The sequence below is a fragment of the Alternaria postmessia genome (assembly GCF_024291825.1).
Source record: "Alternaria postmessia strain BMP 2775 chromosome Unknown scaffold_63, whole genome shotgun sequence".
Lineage (NCBI taxonomy): Eukaryota > Fungi > Ascomycota > Dothideomycetes > Pleosporales > Pleosporaceae > Alternaria > Alternaria postmessia.
The window spans coordinates 97131-113184 of record NW_026260136.1 but is presented as its reverse complement, the minus strand read 5'-3'; the positions used below and the strand labels follow the sequence as shown (position 1 = coordinate 113184).

Genomic DNA, 16054 nt, shown 5'->3' with positions numbered 1-16054 from the left:
CGTGTAAAATAGTGAACTAATGGTAGAATAAAGTGTACATGTCAGCGCTATGACGGAATAGTTCAAACTGCTGTGTTCCGGGGTAGCTTCACACAAGAGCGCACAGAGGGAAGTCATGGTTCGTGACGTGCGACCTTTTTTACACAGATGACAATCACACTAGATGTGATATTGAATCGAGTGATCTATTCGCTTGTTAGTCGCCGCAGGCATATTAAATTTCTTCTTCAGCCTATCAAAGGATTTAGCCATGGGCGGCTTGTGTGTTTGTCCCCTCGTAGACGATCTTGCGCTTCATAGGGTGGCTTACATTGTGGTGTGTAATGATCGATCGATAGATTGGAAGACTGCTTGTGTTAATCTGTTTGGAGAAGGTCACGAATGAGAGTACATATTAGTCATTCCAGGGGCAATGAGAGCGTTGGGTTGATAGCGATGGCCGTGGTCGCGTCCTCTTCCGGCCTGAAGGTATCACATCAATCAGGAGCCTTCAGGGCGAGAGCTAGTGGGATGAAAGCGCCACAGTATCCGTTCTTGATTGAACAAACGGTTTGTTCATCTGATATCCGCCTCCTTTGGGAATTTCCATGACAAGAAGCCTGGAGACGCAGATCTGGCAGGTTCTATTCCTGTCGTAGTATCGGCGGACGTGACGATCAACTCAAACGCAACATGAAGAGAGGTCTTGGAAATAGGAACCCCCTTGGTGGTACGTACTTTCCACTGCTAATCACCTTCCCATCATCACAAAAACATGTGCAACAGCCATGCGACAGTTACATCGTAAAACGAGTTCTCCGCATTTCTCTATCGTTTTGTGCAACAGGTGTGTCGACTATAAATATGGGAGAGAAGAAACATTAATGGACAAAAAGGATACCAGCCTCAGGTACCACTAGTGTAGTGGCTGGTGCAGTGGTGACAGGGCAGGTGGTTGGCGGATGCATTAGTTTTGCGTTTCGTTTCGCACGCTCAAGCTTTGTGGATGGTGCTTGATCCCGAACACCATCTGCATTCCCGGTGCTGTGCACATGGCTATGCTCCTCTCAAACTCGTCAAACATTTCTTCCTCTTGCCACCAGCCCCATATTCCAGATCGTTCTCGCCGAGGATTGTAAAAACAGGCGTCCAACGACGACATCGTGCTGTAGTTGAACCAAGATTTGACAGCTCCTAGTTCCCACGATTAGCCGGAAGAAAATGTGACGTTCTTGATTTGGCGTAGCACAGACCTCGGGACATGACGGAAAAAGCAAGTTGCTGAGGCTACCGAAGGGAACGTGAAACGTGAGCCGACCTTGCAGGCATGTAAGGCCCACAGACCGGGCGCCGAACGGTTTTGGTAATGTTAGTTTTCGTACGCTGCTATGTCTGTAGGTACAGAGCTAGGCTTGTCGTCATGCAGTGGTAGTCTAGCTGTAGGCTTGAACTTCGCGCGAGAGCCATAGTTCAAGGTGTCACCCTACGAGACACAAGTCTACCGGCACCGCTTAAAGCGGATGTGGCAAGGCAGAAAGCTCCACAAGGATGGTGATCGTACCCAGGTGTCCAAGGGGCGCATGACTTTTGCAATAAACTGGACATTTGCCAGCCGGTCCCAATTTACACGGGATGTAAGGACGCGTAAAGCTTCAATACTATACAAGATCTAAAGGAACCGCGTAACACGGCAGGAGTCGCCGACAGGGTTTCCCGCGATGAATAATGTTGCGGTGACCGGTCTCGACAGCGCGTCGTTGAGCGGACGATGAGGTGGTCATGCATTGGGGCGTCGAAGGAGTGGAGCGAGTGGCTAGGATGCGCCTTGACGATCTGCAGGCACAGACTGCCAAGGCTTCCGCTTTTGACATCAACCACCCGTCGTCCCGCTTACCATGACATTGTAAAAACGACACCGACGAGTCAAGAGGGGTTGCGCATCTCTTATCTCTCTTATCCGGCATCATGGCATTTACAGAATACTTGATGATAGCGAAGCATGTCTTCGAGACGGCTCGATGATGAGGATTGACCACCGGACAGACCCTGTGTCAAAAATCGCTATACTTTTTGCTGCATATAGGCTACGGCCCTAGCTCAAATGCGGCTCTCTGCTGCACACCATCTAACCATGATTGCCCTATGGATCCCGGGAAAAGCCCCGCATATTGAAGCGGAAAAGGACGTGAATGTAATTGATGTCACGGCGTCGAAAGCACGTTTGTGCTCGGTTTGTGGGTTAGTGTTCAAACGATGCGGACCGGCCTGTCAGTATTTGTACGCGAGCGGATCCTTGGTGCGTCACTCCAGTATACCACCAACCTCCTAGTGGCGCGTGTCGATTTTCCCTTTTCTTAAGAGAGGGCTGTGGGCTGTTCCGTTCCGCTGTCATCCAACTCCTCCTAGGCCACACTCCCACGACCTCTAGGAGTACTTTATCCAGGACAGAGGGAAAGTACAGCCTGGACTTATTTGCCGGCCGTTTGCATCTGCACGTTTCCGGGCTTGGTGCTGCACGTGACTGTCAGCCTCGTGCTCACCTCTCACCTCACGGCGTATAGCGCAGGCGCGCTCGACCCCCCGCCATACAACACTTGCTCGACCCCTCCTTCCATCTTCTCCCCTCATCCACACCCATCACACTCGCTATTGCTGGTCTGGCAATTCCATTCGCTTCAAGTTATCCCCATATCTTGCCCAGTAAACAACCTCAACCCAGCATGAAGAGCTCCGCCCTGCTCGCCGCCATCGGCGCTGCATCACTGGCTGTCGCCTCTCCCGTCCTGCCCTCGCGGACTCAACCCCAGGTCGAAGCTCGCCAGGCCAATGGTACCACTCCACCATGTGCCCAAGTCTCCAACTACGTCTACGGCGATGGCACTCAACCCGCCCAACTGACTATTCCCGCTCAGATGGCTTGGGACTGCATCAACGACGTTCCTTTCAACGCTTCATCAGGAAAGCGACTTCTTAAAGCACTCCGACCCTACATTGAGTGGCAGAGCACTCTTGCTGAGCTGAAGGACCCACCTGCCGAATACGCTGAGAAGGTACAGCCTCCCGTCGACATCTTTGGCGGACTCGACACGATGGACCGTTACATCGACGCTGGTTACTACAAGAATGAGTACGACTTTGGCTGGAGTCTCTACACCCTGATCCAATCCGCCCACGATGGACATTTCTCCTACATTCCAGACTCCGTTGGTTCCATCTTCGCCTGGGGTCGCCCCATTCCTCTAGTCTCAGTTTCCGAGGACGGAGAGCAGCTGCCCGCAGTTTTTGTCTTCGCTGATGTTCTCGGTATGCAATACAAAAACATCTCCTACACACCCTCTCCTGTTGTTCGTATCGATGACAAGGACGCGAGCGAGTTTCTCGAGGATCTCAGCCAGCTTGGGTCACTCCAGGATCGCGATGCTCTCTACAACAACGTCTTCTACGAACTCGCCCAGGTCAGCCTTGGTACTCAAGGTAGCGGAACTGGTATGTTCACTGGAGGTGGCCGTGGACGCTGGGTCTACCCTGGTGCCACCACAACCCTGCACTTCGCCAATGGCTCTTCCTATACTATGGAGAACTACGCTCGTCCTAGTATTCCGTTCCGCGGAATCGCTAATGGTGAAGACTTGGCCAAGAAATGGTTCAGCTACGGCTCCGCAGGTCCTTCGTTCGCCGATACACGTGCCCAGTCAGACGAAGCGGAGGCCTCCACTCTTGCTGCTGGCGCCGCAGCTCCTGGTTTTCCCACACCCCAAGCCGCTGGTCCTATGAACCTTATCAACGGCTTCTACATCGACGCTACTGGTTATGAGGATGTTGCGGTATTGCAAGTGCCCAACTTTGTCGGATCTAGCTCCGCCGAGATTCCTTTCCAGCAACTCACCCAAAATTTTATCCCCAAGGCCCTTGCTGACGGAAAGACCAAACTCATCATCGATCTACAAGCCAACGGTGGTGGCACTATTCTTCAAGGCTACGACATGTTCAAACAATTGTTCCCCGACGTCGAGCCCCAAGGTACCAACCGCTGGAGGGCGTTTGAAGCTTTGGACCTTGTCGGACAGGCCACGAGCAAGTTTTCGAGCCAGTTCCCTCGGGAGTACAGCAGCAACCGTACCATTGCTTTCGCTCAGTCCTCTTACTTTGATTACCACATGGATATGAAGGCTGACGGTACACCATTTTCTTCGTGGGACGAGAAGTTCGGTCCTCATGAGGTTAATGGTGAGCTATACACTACGCAAAACCAATGGAACCTTTCTGACGTCTACGTTCCTTACGTGTCTGGCGGCATCAACGTTACTGGCTATGGTCCCCTGGCCAGCGTTACAGGACCGCCAAAGTTTGCAGCAGAGAACATCGTCATCGTAACCGACGGCTACTGTGCGTCCACTTGTACCATCTTCAGCGAGTTGATGAAGCAGCAGGCGGGCGTGAAGACCATCGCTATGGGCGGTCGCAGCAACAAGAACCCCATCCAGGCCATCGGTGGCGTCAAGGGCGTCAACAACTATGCATTCGGCTTTATCCAGCAGACCGTACAATACGCCGTCAAGTTCGACCCTTCGCTCAACGAATCCATTTTGGTAGACGACTACTACAGCGACATCGTCTTCTCCCGTGCCGTCAGTGGAGCCGGAGGCGTCAACACCCGAGACGGTCTTCGTGCGAACGATACTTCAGGTGTGGCGCTGCAGTTCCAGTACGAGGAGGCTGACTGCCGTCTCTACTACACACCGGAGATGACAGTTGATATCACGGCGCTGTGGAAGTCAGCTGCTGATGCTCAGTGGAAGAACAGCGGCAAGTGCATTGGTAGCAGCCCTTACGGCGGTGATGGGAAGCGTGCTGCTATCCCCAAGATCAGCAGGGTTACGACGAAGCTAAGCCCGCCTGTTGCGAGAGTCAAGGTCGCGAAGGTGGAGGCGATGAAGAGGGTCAAGGCGTTTGAGCAGACTTTTAGCTTGGAGACCAAGTGTGGGCTCAAGGGAAATGGGTTCATGGAGCCGTAAGCGTCGTCTTGTTACTACGAAGGAAGTCATGATTCGATTATCTCTTTTCTCTATCTCTCTCTTAACCAAGCGTGGAGTTTACGGCGCCCTGGATCTCAAAAGGAAAAAAGGTCGTCTTTGTTTGCATTAGGGATTAATGTGTATTGATTGGGCAAAAGGGTAGTAGTGAGTATGGTATATAGCTTATTAGACACTACGCACGAGTGGCGCATCATTAAAATACCCCTATGGTTTGATCGTTGTATTTCTTCTCTGGTCGAAGTTGTTGTGATGAAGTTTGAGGTGTCTCAACTCGATATTGCGCATAGATGATGTGCTTGCAATCGTTATACCGTGGTGACGGACCGTTGCTCGACATAGCGTCGTAAAGACCATTTTTGAAAAAAGAAGAGCAGACGTCAGGTAGTCGGGGTGGGCAGGATGTGTGGTGTTTAGAAACCATGGTCTCTGCAACCCCAGTCTCGATCATGATGTGTTTCTTGAAGGGTTTAGAATGCGACACATCGCCGCAAACATGTGTTCGTTGCAGGCTCCTTTTGGCCCTGAATATTGGGCGATAAGCGAGACATTGCAGTTTATACTGGAAGATTTATGATAGTGGCTAAGGAGTTGCGATAGTTCGTGTTAGACATGCTCCGGTCCATATTGCAGTTTTTGGAAAACGGGACAGAGTTTCTCCCACATGAGATAGGCGTCCTAAAAATTTTTGAGAAAAGAAGCAAATCATAGCGCTCATCAAAGCTTGTTTTTGGTACGCATAGTGGAGGCGTGTGGATGAGGAGAGATGGAGGCGGAAGAGGAGGCTTTATATGTCGCTTGTGTGGTGCACTTGGCAGTCGACATAGACATCCCACGCGGATGTTTGAGAGAAGTGCTCGGCATCAGAATATGCGATCTGATATTCTGGTGTCTCCCGCACGTGCGATATGTGTTTGGAGCTTTTGGGAGCAAAGAAGAACATGCAGGTAGAATCTAAAGGTTTCGGTTTTTGTAAAGGAGAAGTCGTTGTACAAGGACAGAGGGAACATCGGAGACCGTGGAGATGTTATATACTATGAGATCGAAGGGCCGAAAGGTGGTCATGGCCAATGCTTGCCGTAGTTTTAGAAGAACGTCTCGGCATCATGTACGAAAATACTGCTGTTCTGATCGCGTCTCGCACATGTTCTGGTTTTTACTGAATTTTGAAGTGCAGAAGGAGGGACATATATATACTCCGGCAGGAGTATTTTGGTTTCCCAAGAAAAACAAAGTCTGTTGGAAGGAAGGAGAGAAAGCGGCCGGAAGGAGTGGTTTTATACACTGCACGTGTGGCTGGCGTCAGAGCGGACACTCATAATAAAGTGAGAGGATTAATCTTTTTCAAGAATTGCTCGGTACCATGGCGAAGGAATATCCTTTCGTGTCTCGCACATGTACTCGTCTTTTTTATGTTTTAAGGCAGAGACGAAGGCCATGGCCGGTCTCTTCCAAGTTTTGGATTTGGGACAAGGAGATTAGTGTATGATGGAGAGAGACGTATTGCAGAAGGAAGTCCTTATATAGAGTGAGCTAGTATCGCTCGCCACAAATATCAGGAGCTCTTGACACTATCATGACAGGGTTGGCCCGCTGTAATCTTTGATTTCCCAGACTTTAGTCTCTTACATGGATAGTATATGTCGGAACTTTCGATCGAAGAGGGAACAAACATTGTACATAGGATGCGTTCATGTATCTCTCATAGCAGTGATCTTCGTAAGTTTCAAAGACGAGGAAGAAGACATGTCTACTACCAGCATGGTTTTTGTAGTCCGTTGGCAGAAACCATTCACTTTCTGTCTTTTTGTTTTGGAGAAAAGAAGATAATAAGATTGTTTTTGGAAGAGAGAATGGTTATGATAGGAAACAGACACCTTTTATATGTCGTCTGAGTGAGCGTAGTAAGCACATGGTCGCGATTTCAGCCTTTTGGACCTCTCTCGAAGCACGAAATTCGACGCAGAAGAAATTCACATGGAAGCGAACCAAGGTTTTTCGTGTATCAACGAGTTCGACAGAGTCACCTAGTCGACAATGCTGGCCTTCTCGATATATGTGAAAAACGTATTATGATTGATATTTCCCAGGACTTATGTTCTAACACAAACCGAGAAAAGATTTCCTCGACGGCCTACTCCCCACCGAACCTACGCCGTCTTTCCCCCCTTGTCAGCTTTTACATACTCCACAGCCCACTCGAGCGACTTCTTCCACCCCTGTCTATTTGTAAACAGTGGCCTGTATCCCAACCTCGTCTTAATCTTATCTATACAAAGCGTCCGCTCCATCGTCAAGAGACGAATTACCCATGGAGTAAGCTTGGGCTGCCTGTGGCCAAGCGAAAAGACCCAATAAAGCCAAGAGGCCATCCACGCCAGCATACTAACAAGCCAAATCGGGATACACTTTACTTGATCATCCTTGACGGGTGTCCCGAGGAGCTCGGAAACGATTCTAGCGATGTTCCAAAAAGGAATGTGCTCGTCGTTTGTGACGAAGAAGGCTTCCCCTTCGATCTTCTTGTCTGCGGACAATGGCGCCGAAGAAGAAGCATCAAGCAGCGCTTTCACAAGTAGCAGTTGCGCATAAGTGCAGTTCTCTACGTAGCACGTGTCGTAGAGGTAGGACTGGTGTCCGAACTGGATGTTAGCGCGACCACTGAGCGCTTGCTGCGTGACGTTGGTAGTCATGATGCTGTCACCAGCACCGTACAGTGCAGCCGGTCGGACTACAGCAGTCAGCAGACCATTCTCGCGGTTCGCAGCTAGCACCATCTTCTCTGCGAGAGCTTTAGTGTGCGAGTAGTATTCGGGTTGGTTGGGATGCAAGAGCACGGGCTGGTCCTCGGTTGCTTCGACCATGGGCGAGCGCTGGTTGTGCACCACGGAGGAGCTAGATGTGTATACTAGTGCGCGAACGGTGCCGGCAGCTTTAGTGCATTCGAGTATGTTTTGTGTCCCGACTACGTTGACTTGTTCTAACAGTGCATGATTGACTTCGAAGGGGTAGGGCGAGATCGTGTGCAGCACCACTTGAGGTTGCACGTCTTGGAATATTTGGGCCAACTTGTCGCGTTGGAGGATGTCGGCTGTGAAATAGGTCGCCGATGCGTTTCGATTGCGCTCAGTGTTTGCGTCGACGACGACAATCTGGGGGGTTGGGCTTGCGCGAGCAAATTCTCGGACGAGATGGTGTCCTAAGAAGCCGCAACCGCCAAGTATGAGGACCGGGCCTTCAATTTTCATGGTGCTCATATTTAGGAACTTTTGCGAGCGAGAACGACGCAGAGATCCTTTGTTTCGTAGTCGTAGAATACGTAGGTTTGTCGTAATGTCCAACCCTGAGTCTTAAAGATGTGAGTGAAGGTAAGTGAAGAAGAACGAAAGAAGACACAGTCTTAAATCACGACATCAATACGGTAGAATCCTGCCAGGCAGCAGCTTTCAAAGACGTTATCACAAAAAGATGTAAAGCAGCAAAACAGTTCCTGCGTGTGCCGCATTCCCGCATCACAGCCAATCACATCATGCAGTGCCGCAATCCCCCAGCCTCCTCCCACGCGTAACGATCAAGGACCACTGTCAAAGTAAGTCTTTGCTGCAAACAATGCAGATAGTATAAGGATAATCATACGTATAATAAAGTGCTAAACAATTAAGCTATTGCTAGCTGCACTCTTTGCACAATTTACGCCTGTGCAGCTTCCAAGAATACCTAGGCAGCGGAGTATATCAAGACGACCTTTTGATTAAAGCAGATAGATAGGTAGCGCAGTACCTGAACCTTGCATCCGCACCACACATACTCTGTACTTACCCGTAATCGCGGACGAACAAACCCAAAAGGCCCATGGCGCATATTGGACCCTGGTGTTCAAGCCACAGACACAGGCTAAATGCACACGCAGCAAAGACCCCGCGAATACGCAGCAGAAACATTTCACATGGAAGCGAATCAAGGTTTTCTAAAGAAAGGCAACAGTTTCCGCAGTCTACACATGAACTACCGCCTCAAATCTACTCCTCCAAAACTCGCTACCTTCTACATTATAAACGAGCCTCGTAGAGCAGTCTACTTTGCCGTCCAGATACTACGGTAACCCCTCCGCTAATTTAAATACACAAACAAGAATTGTAGGTTCCTGCATCTACCTTTGCATCCACCTTTGCATCTACCCTTGCGCCGTGGGCAATCATGAACTCGACTATAGAGATGTTTTCGTACTTGATTGCTTCCTGGACGGGCTTGCCATCATTGATTGAGACGCCATTTTCGAGGAGTATGGTGATGATGTTCCGGCAAAGATGTCTAGCAGCCAACTTCATACCATATCTGCCATGTCTCTGCAGTAAGACGCAGTCTTGGGCAATGAGGTACTGAAGAATGTCTTCCTGGCCAAACCTGCAACAGTACCAAAAGGCTGACTTTAGATAGTGATCTTTTAGTGCATGGAAAGCCTTGGGGTTAATGCTCGTTATCGTAGATATAGTAGCCTGGAATGTCTTGACGCAACCAGTCCTGACAGCATTCTTGATCCATTCGTCACCCTGTTCTGGGCTATAGCTGTCATAGTAGAAGCCGAAAGACATCTTGTACTTTTGAGCGAAATCTGCAAGAGTTTGGATCGTCAGACAGTGTTTTGAGCGAATGGCCAGACAGAAGATGGAGTGGAGTCGACGGTTCAACTGCTGCAGCTCATGTTGCGGAGAGCCTCGAGGTAGTCCAGATTTTTGGTTCACCAAAGGCCGGAGTTTGTTCAGTAGATGCTGCAGGACTTTAACATGTCCGTTAGATGCTGCTGCTCCGATAGCGTCTGAGAGACCACCCTGGTTGTAGTTCCAATTGAGATATTCGGACGAAGGCCAGCTCTTTACATATTTTCTCAGTAGATGCTTGACCGCTACGAGGCTGCCTACTGCAGCGGCACTTGTCAAATTGGCCACTCTCTGAGAAGGACGCTGTATATGATCAGAGGAGTTTGGGTGAATCGCCAGTGAATACGTCGCGTGGCTTTCCCCTCGAGTCGTGTACCGGATGATATCTTGGAGGTATCGAGTCTTCCTCTCGTCGTCAGAGGACTTACCCTCGATCCCGAGGACAGTATCAGCACATTTATCGATAAAAGTGACCAAGGGTTCATTCTTCCTCTTCCGAACTGCGCTTCCGAGGTAGTCGGCGGATATGTTGGTAAAGACGTCTTTTCTATGGCTACCGGCATCCTTAAAACTCTCCTTGGATACATGATGAATGATCTGGTAGCTTATAGCTTGGTCAAATACCCCTACAAGGTATTAGCAAACAATAATTGTGTTTCTCGTGATCAACTTACTTGAGACTGCACGAGTAGCAGAGGCATCATTAACGGGAACACTGTGTACGTAATGCGCAATGACGTTGTCAAACAGCTCCTCCGGAAGGTCCATTAGCCGGAATTTAGAGGTCATAGTTCCTGTTAGAGATACCGAATTGGATAAAGACGCCGCTGTTGATCGTGTGACCGTTCAGGTAAATTGGTAGCTAAGTGTGGAAGAGTGAGCCGATGTTGATTGCTTAGGAGACACTGGGGTAATGGAAGGAGACAGTTGAGAATTAGATTTTGGAGTTGAAATAGGGCGTTGAGAAACAAGTGTGCACTGAAGCTGTTGATTCACGCAGTGGAAGCTACGTCTTGTAAAAGGACAACAGCAACTCTTGTGAATCTTTTGAGAAACTCCCCTCCAAGTTCATTTCACTTCGTCCCCTTGTACCTTAACGATGTAGAGCAGCTGAGTCAAGTCCGACTTCCCCGATTCTCAAATCAATACTATCTCTCTGATAGGAGAATCGCCAGGGAATGTGTTCGCAGGTACAACTTTCATGATTAGATGAGTATGTTGACTTCAACTATAGCAATGCGAGACTTTAAATATGAATTTGGTGGATACCGGGAATCGTGCACAGAGCCATCGATGGGTCATGACTTCGTCAACGCACCTAGGTGCCTAACGAAGATGACCGAGCATATCGAGGCGTTGAAAGAACATGTGTGATAGCAGATTCATCAAAAGAGGTTACCGAAGGAGGCGAAACGAAAGACGTACTGCAGTACGCTGCTAGCATGCGCTCGCTTTACTCAAACCCGAGCCTTCAGCGACGCGACACCCATCGTCTTCCATAGTTTCCTCGTACAGACGACATATACTTGAGAAGATAGTCAGCTTTTCATTAGTAGCCGAGGCTCGACTTTTGCCCACCAACTTGACATGAGTAACCTCACATCCCCTTCTGCCCCCACCAAGCCTCCGCCTCCTCCGCCTTCCACCCATCATACTCCCCCGCCGCCCTCTCCACAACCGCCTGCTCAGCAGCAGCTTGCCACGTCTTCGCCAAATGACCATTCTTGAGATCCTCCTGGAACTTGGCGACGTCTGTCCGGAAGCAGTTGTTTGCTAGTGTAAACGCTGCTGGTCGCGTATCTGCCGTTTCTCCAGCAGAGATTTTGGCGAGGAGGTTGACGTTGTCGGGAGATTCGGGGAGCATGGAGATGAGAGTGGATTGTTGGGATGCGGTAAGAGAGTTCCAGGCTGGGCTTTCAAGAAGCATGTGCTGGGATGTGTCAGAGATATGTTGTGTGAGAAGATGGCAGATTGAGGGCAGACTTACGTAAACATCGGCTTTGACGAGGCGGCTGGAGGAATTGGTGGTTATATAGACAGGATCAAAAACCTTACTGGCGCCCTTTTTGGCAGGAAGAGCTTTGGAAGTAGTCTTCTCCCCAAGATCCTCGAAGCGCTCTGGTGCTCTGCGGGTTCGTGATGGGCGCGAGCTGGGTAGTAGTGGTGGTGCGGCTGTAGGCTTCTGCGCGGGGGTATTCTTCAGCTTCGTCGGTTTCTTTGTAGCGGTCTTGCTGCTTGCTGGTCTCTTTGCCTTCCTGGCTGGTCTCTTGGGTGGTGGTGTGCCGAAGGCCTCTTCTTCTTCTTCGCCATCCTCCTCTTCGCGTGCTCGCTTTGGGCTCTGCTTGGGTGCGCGTTTAGCGCCCATGTTGGATGTTGGCGCGGTCATTGATTCAGGCGCAGACATAGATGCCAGCGCCTGCTGAGTCTGAGGTAGAAAGTCATTGGTTGCTATGTTGGACGAGCTGTTCTCTATGCTCGGAATGGCAGTGTCCGCGGTCTGGCTTGGCAGATTTGGGGCAACAGGCGAGGTCTGCTCAAAAGGATATGAGGGAGCTGAAGAGAGAGATGATGAGTTTGGTATGGAATGAGACATCTTTGCTCTTTTGTTTGGTATTTCGGGATCTGGTGGTATAGTAGTTCGTTCTTGCCCCAACTCGGACGTGTTTTCTATGGGTGAAGTAGTTGTTAATTGCGAGTCGTGTGCAGAGTCGAGCTGAGTGGCGGACGACGGTCTGTTCTTGTTAATTAGGTTTGGGAGAGACGAAATTCAGGCTGCCAAATCTTGCTGGGTTTTCGATTGTGGGGGTAGTGAAGGTGAAGGTTGTATTAGGGATTGGAAGAAACGGTTCAGGACATTGTGAAGAAATGGTACGTACCTCACCGGTAACGACATGATTGTGATTCGGTTCAGATAGAGGCTTGGTGTTGGACTTGAGCAGGTACCGTCTCAGAAAGCGTCGCTAGCGCGTACGATTAGATTATCATGAATGGCAGGCGCAAGTCCGAGGACAGCGAGCTGCTTGCATCAGGGCTGAAAGTGTGCCCGCCACTCAATGATTGGGGTGAAGGTGCGAGAAGAGTACGCGAGCGCAATGGCGCGATTCGGCATGGTGGCTGGGGCGTTGAGTTGAGGTTGTACCAAACGTTCTGTATTGACGATGCCAACATCAATCAACTTGTGCTATCTCACTGGATCCGTGACTCGGATTGGAGAGTCATTCAAAGTCATGGATGACAGAGCCTTGGAGGTCACGGCATGCTTGGTCGCTGTGTGAATGGCGTTGGTGAGTCCGTGCGCTCTTCCGCGACCCTTTCCGCATCGTCATCTTCTGCGATCTGGTATCATCAACACCAACACGTAGCCTTTCCTGCGCAATCCCACAACTGCAGGCCTAAGTTGATAATACTGTCCCAAACCGGCGATACTCTACCACTACCGGGCATCGTTTTACCCCCACAAGCGCCACCATGATCAAGCACACGATGATATCCCGGCTTGATGGTCAGTAACTCTGCAGTATTCTAGGGTCCAGAAGCGCTGACAGAGGTCCAGGCCTACTACTCACAGCCTCAGTCGACGATGAACAGGTACTGCCGCCTCCAAGAATGCGCGTATCCTGTTTCAAGAAACTTACAATTCCCAGAACGACGCCGAGTTCAATGAGGTCAAGGCCAAGGTCAAGCTTGTCCAGCGCCGTCTAAGCCGTAACGCTGAGCAACAAGCGAGCATAGAGAGCGGAAACTACACATATCACTACATAATCGAAGGCGACCTTTGCTTCCTCTGCATATGCGACAGGTCCTACCCGCGCAAACTCGCCTTCACATACCTCTCCGATCTCCACCGCGAATTCACCACTACATACCAACCGCATCAGTATCTCTCGCCAACATGCCGGCCCTACGCCTTTGTCGAGTTCGACACCTTTATCCAGCGCTCAAAGAAGACATACCAAGACGCGAGAGCGACACAGAATCTAGACAAGCTGAACGATGAGCTCAAGGACGTCACAAAGGTCATGACCAAGAACATTGAGGATCTGCTGTACCGTGGGGACAGTCTGGAGAGGATGGGTGATATTTCGAGTCGGTTGCGCGAAGATAGTAGGAAGTACAAGAAGGCTGCTGTGCGCATCAATTGGGAGCTGTTGCTAAAACAGGTCAGTCGTGGACAGCAATACAGACACGTCAAGATTGTGAAATGCTAATAACGCGCAGTACGGACCCATCGGCGGATTGGCTTTCATAATCATCGTCTTCATCTGGTGGAGATTCTTCTAGGGGTATGCATGCAGCGAGTCGGTGCTTTCAGTTTGTATCCAGGGGCGTGACTCTGGGTACTGTCGGCGTTGGAGGCGCAAACATCGCCCGGGGACGGCGACAGACGTACATCAATACCCAAGCTTCAGCTTTTCGTGTACAACTCTACACATGCATCGCATTTAGTCCTACCGTGACTATTTCCCTTATTGGGTGGACAAGGATACCCTTCTAGTGACCCCTGGCGTTTGCGAGTCGTGATTGGCTGTAGGCTCATCGTGAATACCACCCCTCGCTAACGCTTTAGTTCATGTCCGCCCCACTCCACACTATCAATTTCGATCAAGACCTTGGAACTCCAACAATCCGATATCGACCTCAGTAGAAGTATTCTTACGGGACGTAAACGAACGAAAACTACGCAATGAACCAACCAATTTACACCATGTGACGAACCGATCCTCGTGCACGCACGTGCAGATATCCATACTACAACCAACCGAGCATCAACGACCGAAGCACATCCTATGTGAGGACCAAGGAAGAAGATTAAGCCATGGAGACCCAACAGTGTCCTCAATGGAGCATTCAGCTCGATGCTTCCAGCTTTCGTCTGTCAAGACCAGAGCCAGCTTTTCTGATATCATGACGCCATTCATGCCATGCCGCATGGCGACGGTCAACACCAGTTTCATGGAGGAATCAGAAACAAAGACATGTGAACACAACTTCTGCTAGCAAGAACATGCCATCCGATGGAAGGTATATGGATTTCGAGGATAGAATTGAGGCCAGCGTCCCGGGAAACATATGCTCAGCCCTTGTGGGAAAGATTGGGAAGATTGCTGTAGTACCCGGCAGCACAAAGCCATGGCTCTGACTGTGCTCACCTTCACAAACACGTCTTACCGTCGTCTGCTCCGCCTAGATTTCGATTCGAACTCGACAACAATACGGTGAGGACACATAAGCGCTATGCCTCCAACATACACGTCAAGACCATGTCAGCCCGGGCGTATCTAGGCGTCCAGCACGACATCGTAGTCGCTATGCTGACTGGCTCCCACAACACCATGCTTAGTAATCACTGACCGCTTGCCTCCTTCCTAACTCACAGTAACCATCCAGGCAATGTTGAGCTTGAACTGCGCATAACCTACCTGAAAAGGTTCGATCAGTCACGGGGAGATACGAGTGGACCAACGCTCGACCAGTCACCCGTTATAAGTCTCAAGATAACCAACAATCCTCCTACGAGAATCATCGAATACGACTCACGCATCTCTCCTCGACCGACATACCTTATCTATCCCACCTCTCAACCTCGCCGCAATACTCCCACCCGTCCGCACCATGTCTAAGAAGCCTGAACTCGTACTTATTCCAGGCGCCTGGCACACACCCTCCCACTTTAACCCTCTAATCACCAAACTACGCGCTCTAGGTTACACAACGCACTCCGCTCAACTAGCATCCGTTGGCAATCCCGATCCCCCAGCCGACCTCACAGAAGACATCGCCATTGTACGCGCACTCGTACTCAATGCCATTGGCGATTCAGGAAACGACGTCGTCGTCCTAGCACACAGTTGGGGTGGTATCATCGCCGGGTGTGCGTTAGTTGGGCTAGGCAAGAAAGAGCGGGAAGCACAAGGACTAAGCGGTGGAGTGATGAGAACGGGGTATATGGCAGCGTATATTTTGGACGAGGGGATCTGTTTGCAGGATGCCATTCACCACTTTATTCCCGAGTGGGTGGACGTCCAGGAGCCATATGTTTATGCAAAAGTTGCAAACATCTTCTATGGTGACCTGCCCGAGGACGAGGGACAATACTGGTTCGAGCAAATCAAGTCGCAGGCTGTAGCTTCGTTCTATGCGCCTGCTACCGGTGCGGCTTGGAAGGAGATACCGACTAACTACCTACTATGCGAAGACGATGAGTGTGTTCCGCCGCAGGTTCAGGAGGGCATGGTTAATGGGGTGAAAGAGGCGGCTGGAGAGATCGAGGTCACGAGGCTGAAGAGTGGACATAGTCCGTTTTTGAGTCGGGCTGAGGAGACAGTGGTCTGGGTTCAGAGGGTCGCTGGTGATGCTGTTTAGTTTGGGGGAAAAAAGGACGAG

The 16054-nt window shown here is 50.3% G+C and overlaps 6 protein-coding genes across 6 annotated transcripts; 3 read left to right on the top strand and 3 right to left on the bottom strand.

Moving 5' to 3' along the window:
• Window positions 1–2699: 2699 nt before the first annotated feature.
• J4E82_008215 (uncharacterized protein) lies at window positions 2700–4994 on the top strand (the record flags this gene model as incomplete). The annotated part of the gene is made up of 1 exon (XM_051734450.1): window positions 2700–4994. One exon carries the CDS (start codon window positions 2700–2702, stop codon window positions 4992–4994), a length of 2295 nt encoding a protein of 764 aa, XP_051585818.1.
• A 2168-nt stretch (window positions 4995–7162) lies between these two features.
• On the bottom strand, window positions 7163–8269 carry J4E82_008214 (uncharacterized protein; the record flags this gene model as incomplete). The annotated part of the gene is made up of 1 exon (XM_051734449.1): window positions 7163–8269. One exon carries the CDS (start codon window positions 8267–8269, stop codon window positions 7163–7165), a length of 1107 nt encoding a protein of 368 aa, XP_051585817.1.
• Window positions 8270–9127: 858 nt separating this feature from the next.
• J4E82_008213 (uncharacterized protein) lies at window positions 9128–10459 on the bottom strand (the record flags this gene model as incomplete). Its single annotated transcript, XM_051734448.1, has 2 exons — window positions 9128–10296; window positions 10345–10459. 2 exons carry the CDS (start codon window positions 10457–10459, stop codon window positions 9128–9130), a joined length of 1284 nt encoding a protein of 427 aa, XP_051585816.1.
• An 808-nt stretch (window positions 10460–11267) lies between these two features.
• On the bottom strand, window positions 11268–12035 carry J4E82_008212 (uncharacterized protein; the record flags this gene model as incomplete). Its single annotated transcript, XM_051734447.1, has 2 exons — window positions 11268–11600; window positions 11658–12035. 2 exons carry the CDS (start codon window positions 12033–12035, stop codon window positions 11268–11270), a joined length of 711 nt encoding a protein of 236 aa, XP_051585815.1.
• Window positions 12036–13138: 1103 nt separating this feature from the next.
• On the top strand, window positions 13139–13951 carry J4E82_008211 (uncharacterized protein; the record flags this gene model as incomplete). Its single annotated transcript, XM_051734446.1, has 4 exons — window positions 13139–13172; window positions 13224–13258; window positions 13315–13830; window positions 13889–13951. 4 exons carry the CDS (start codon window positions 13139–13141, stop codon window positions 13949–13951), a joined length of 648 nt encoding a protein of 215 aa, XP_051585814.1.
• Window positions 13952–15283: 1332 nt separating this feature from the next.
• Window positions 15284–16033, top strand: J4E82_008210 (uncharacterized protein; the record flags this gene model as incomplete). The annotated part of the gene is made up of 1 exon (XM_051734445.1): window positions 15284–16033. One exon carries the CDS (start codon window positions 15284–15286, stop codon window positions 16031–16033), a length of 750 nt encoding a protein of 249 aa, XP_051585813.1.
• Window positions 16034–16054: the final 21 nt, after the last annotated feature.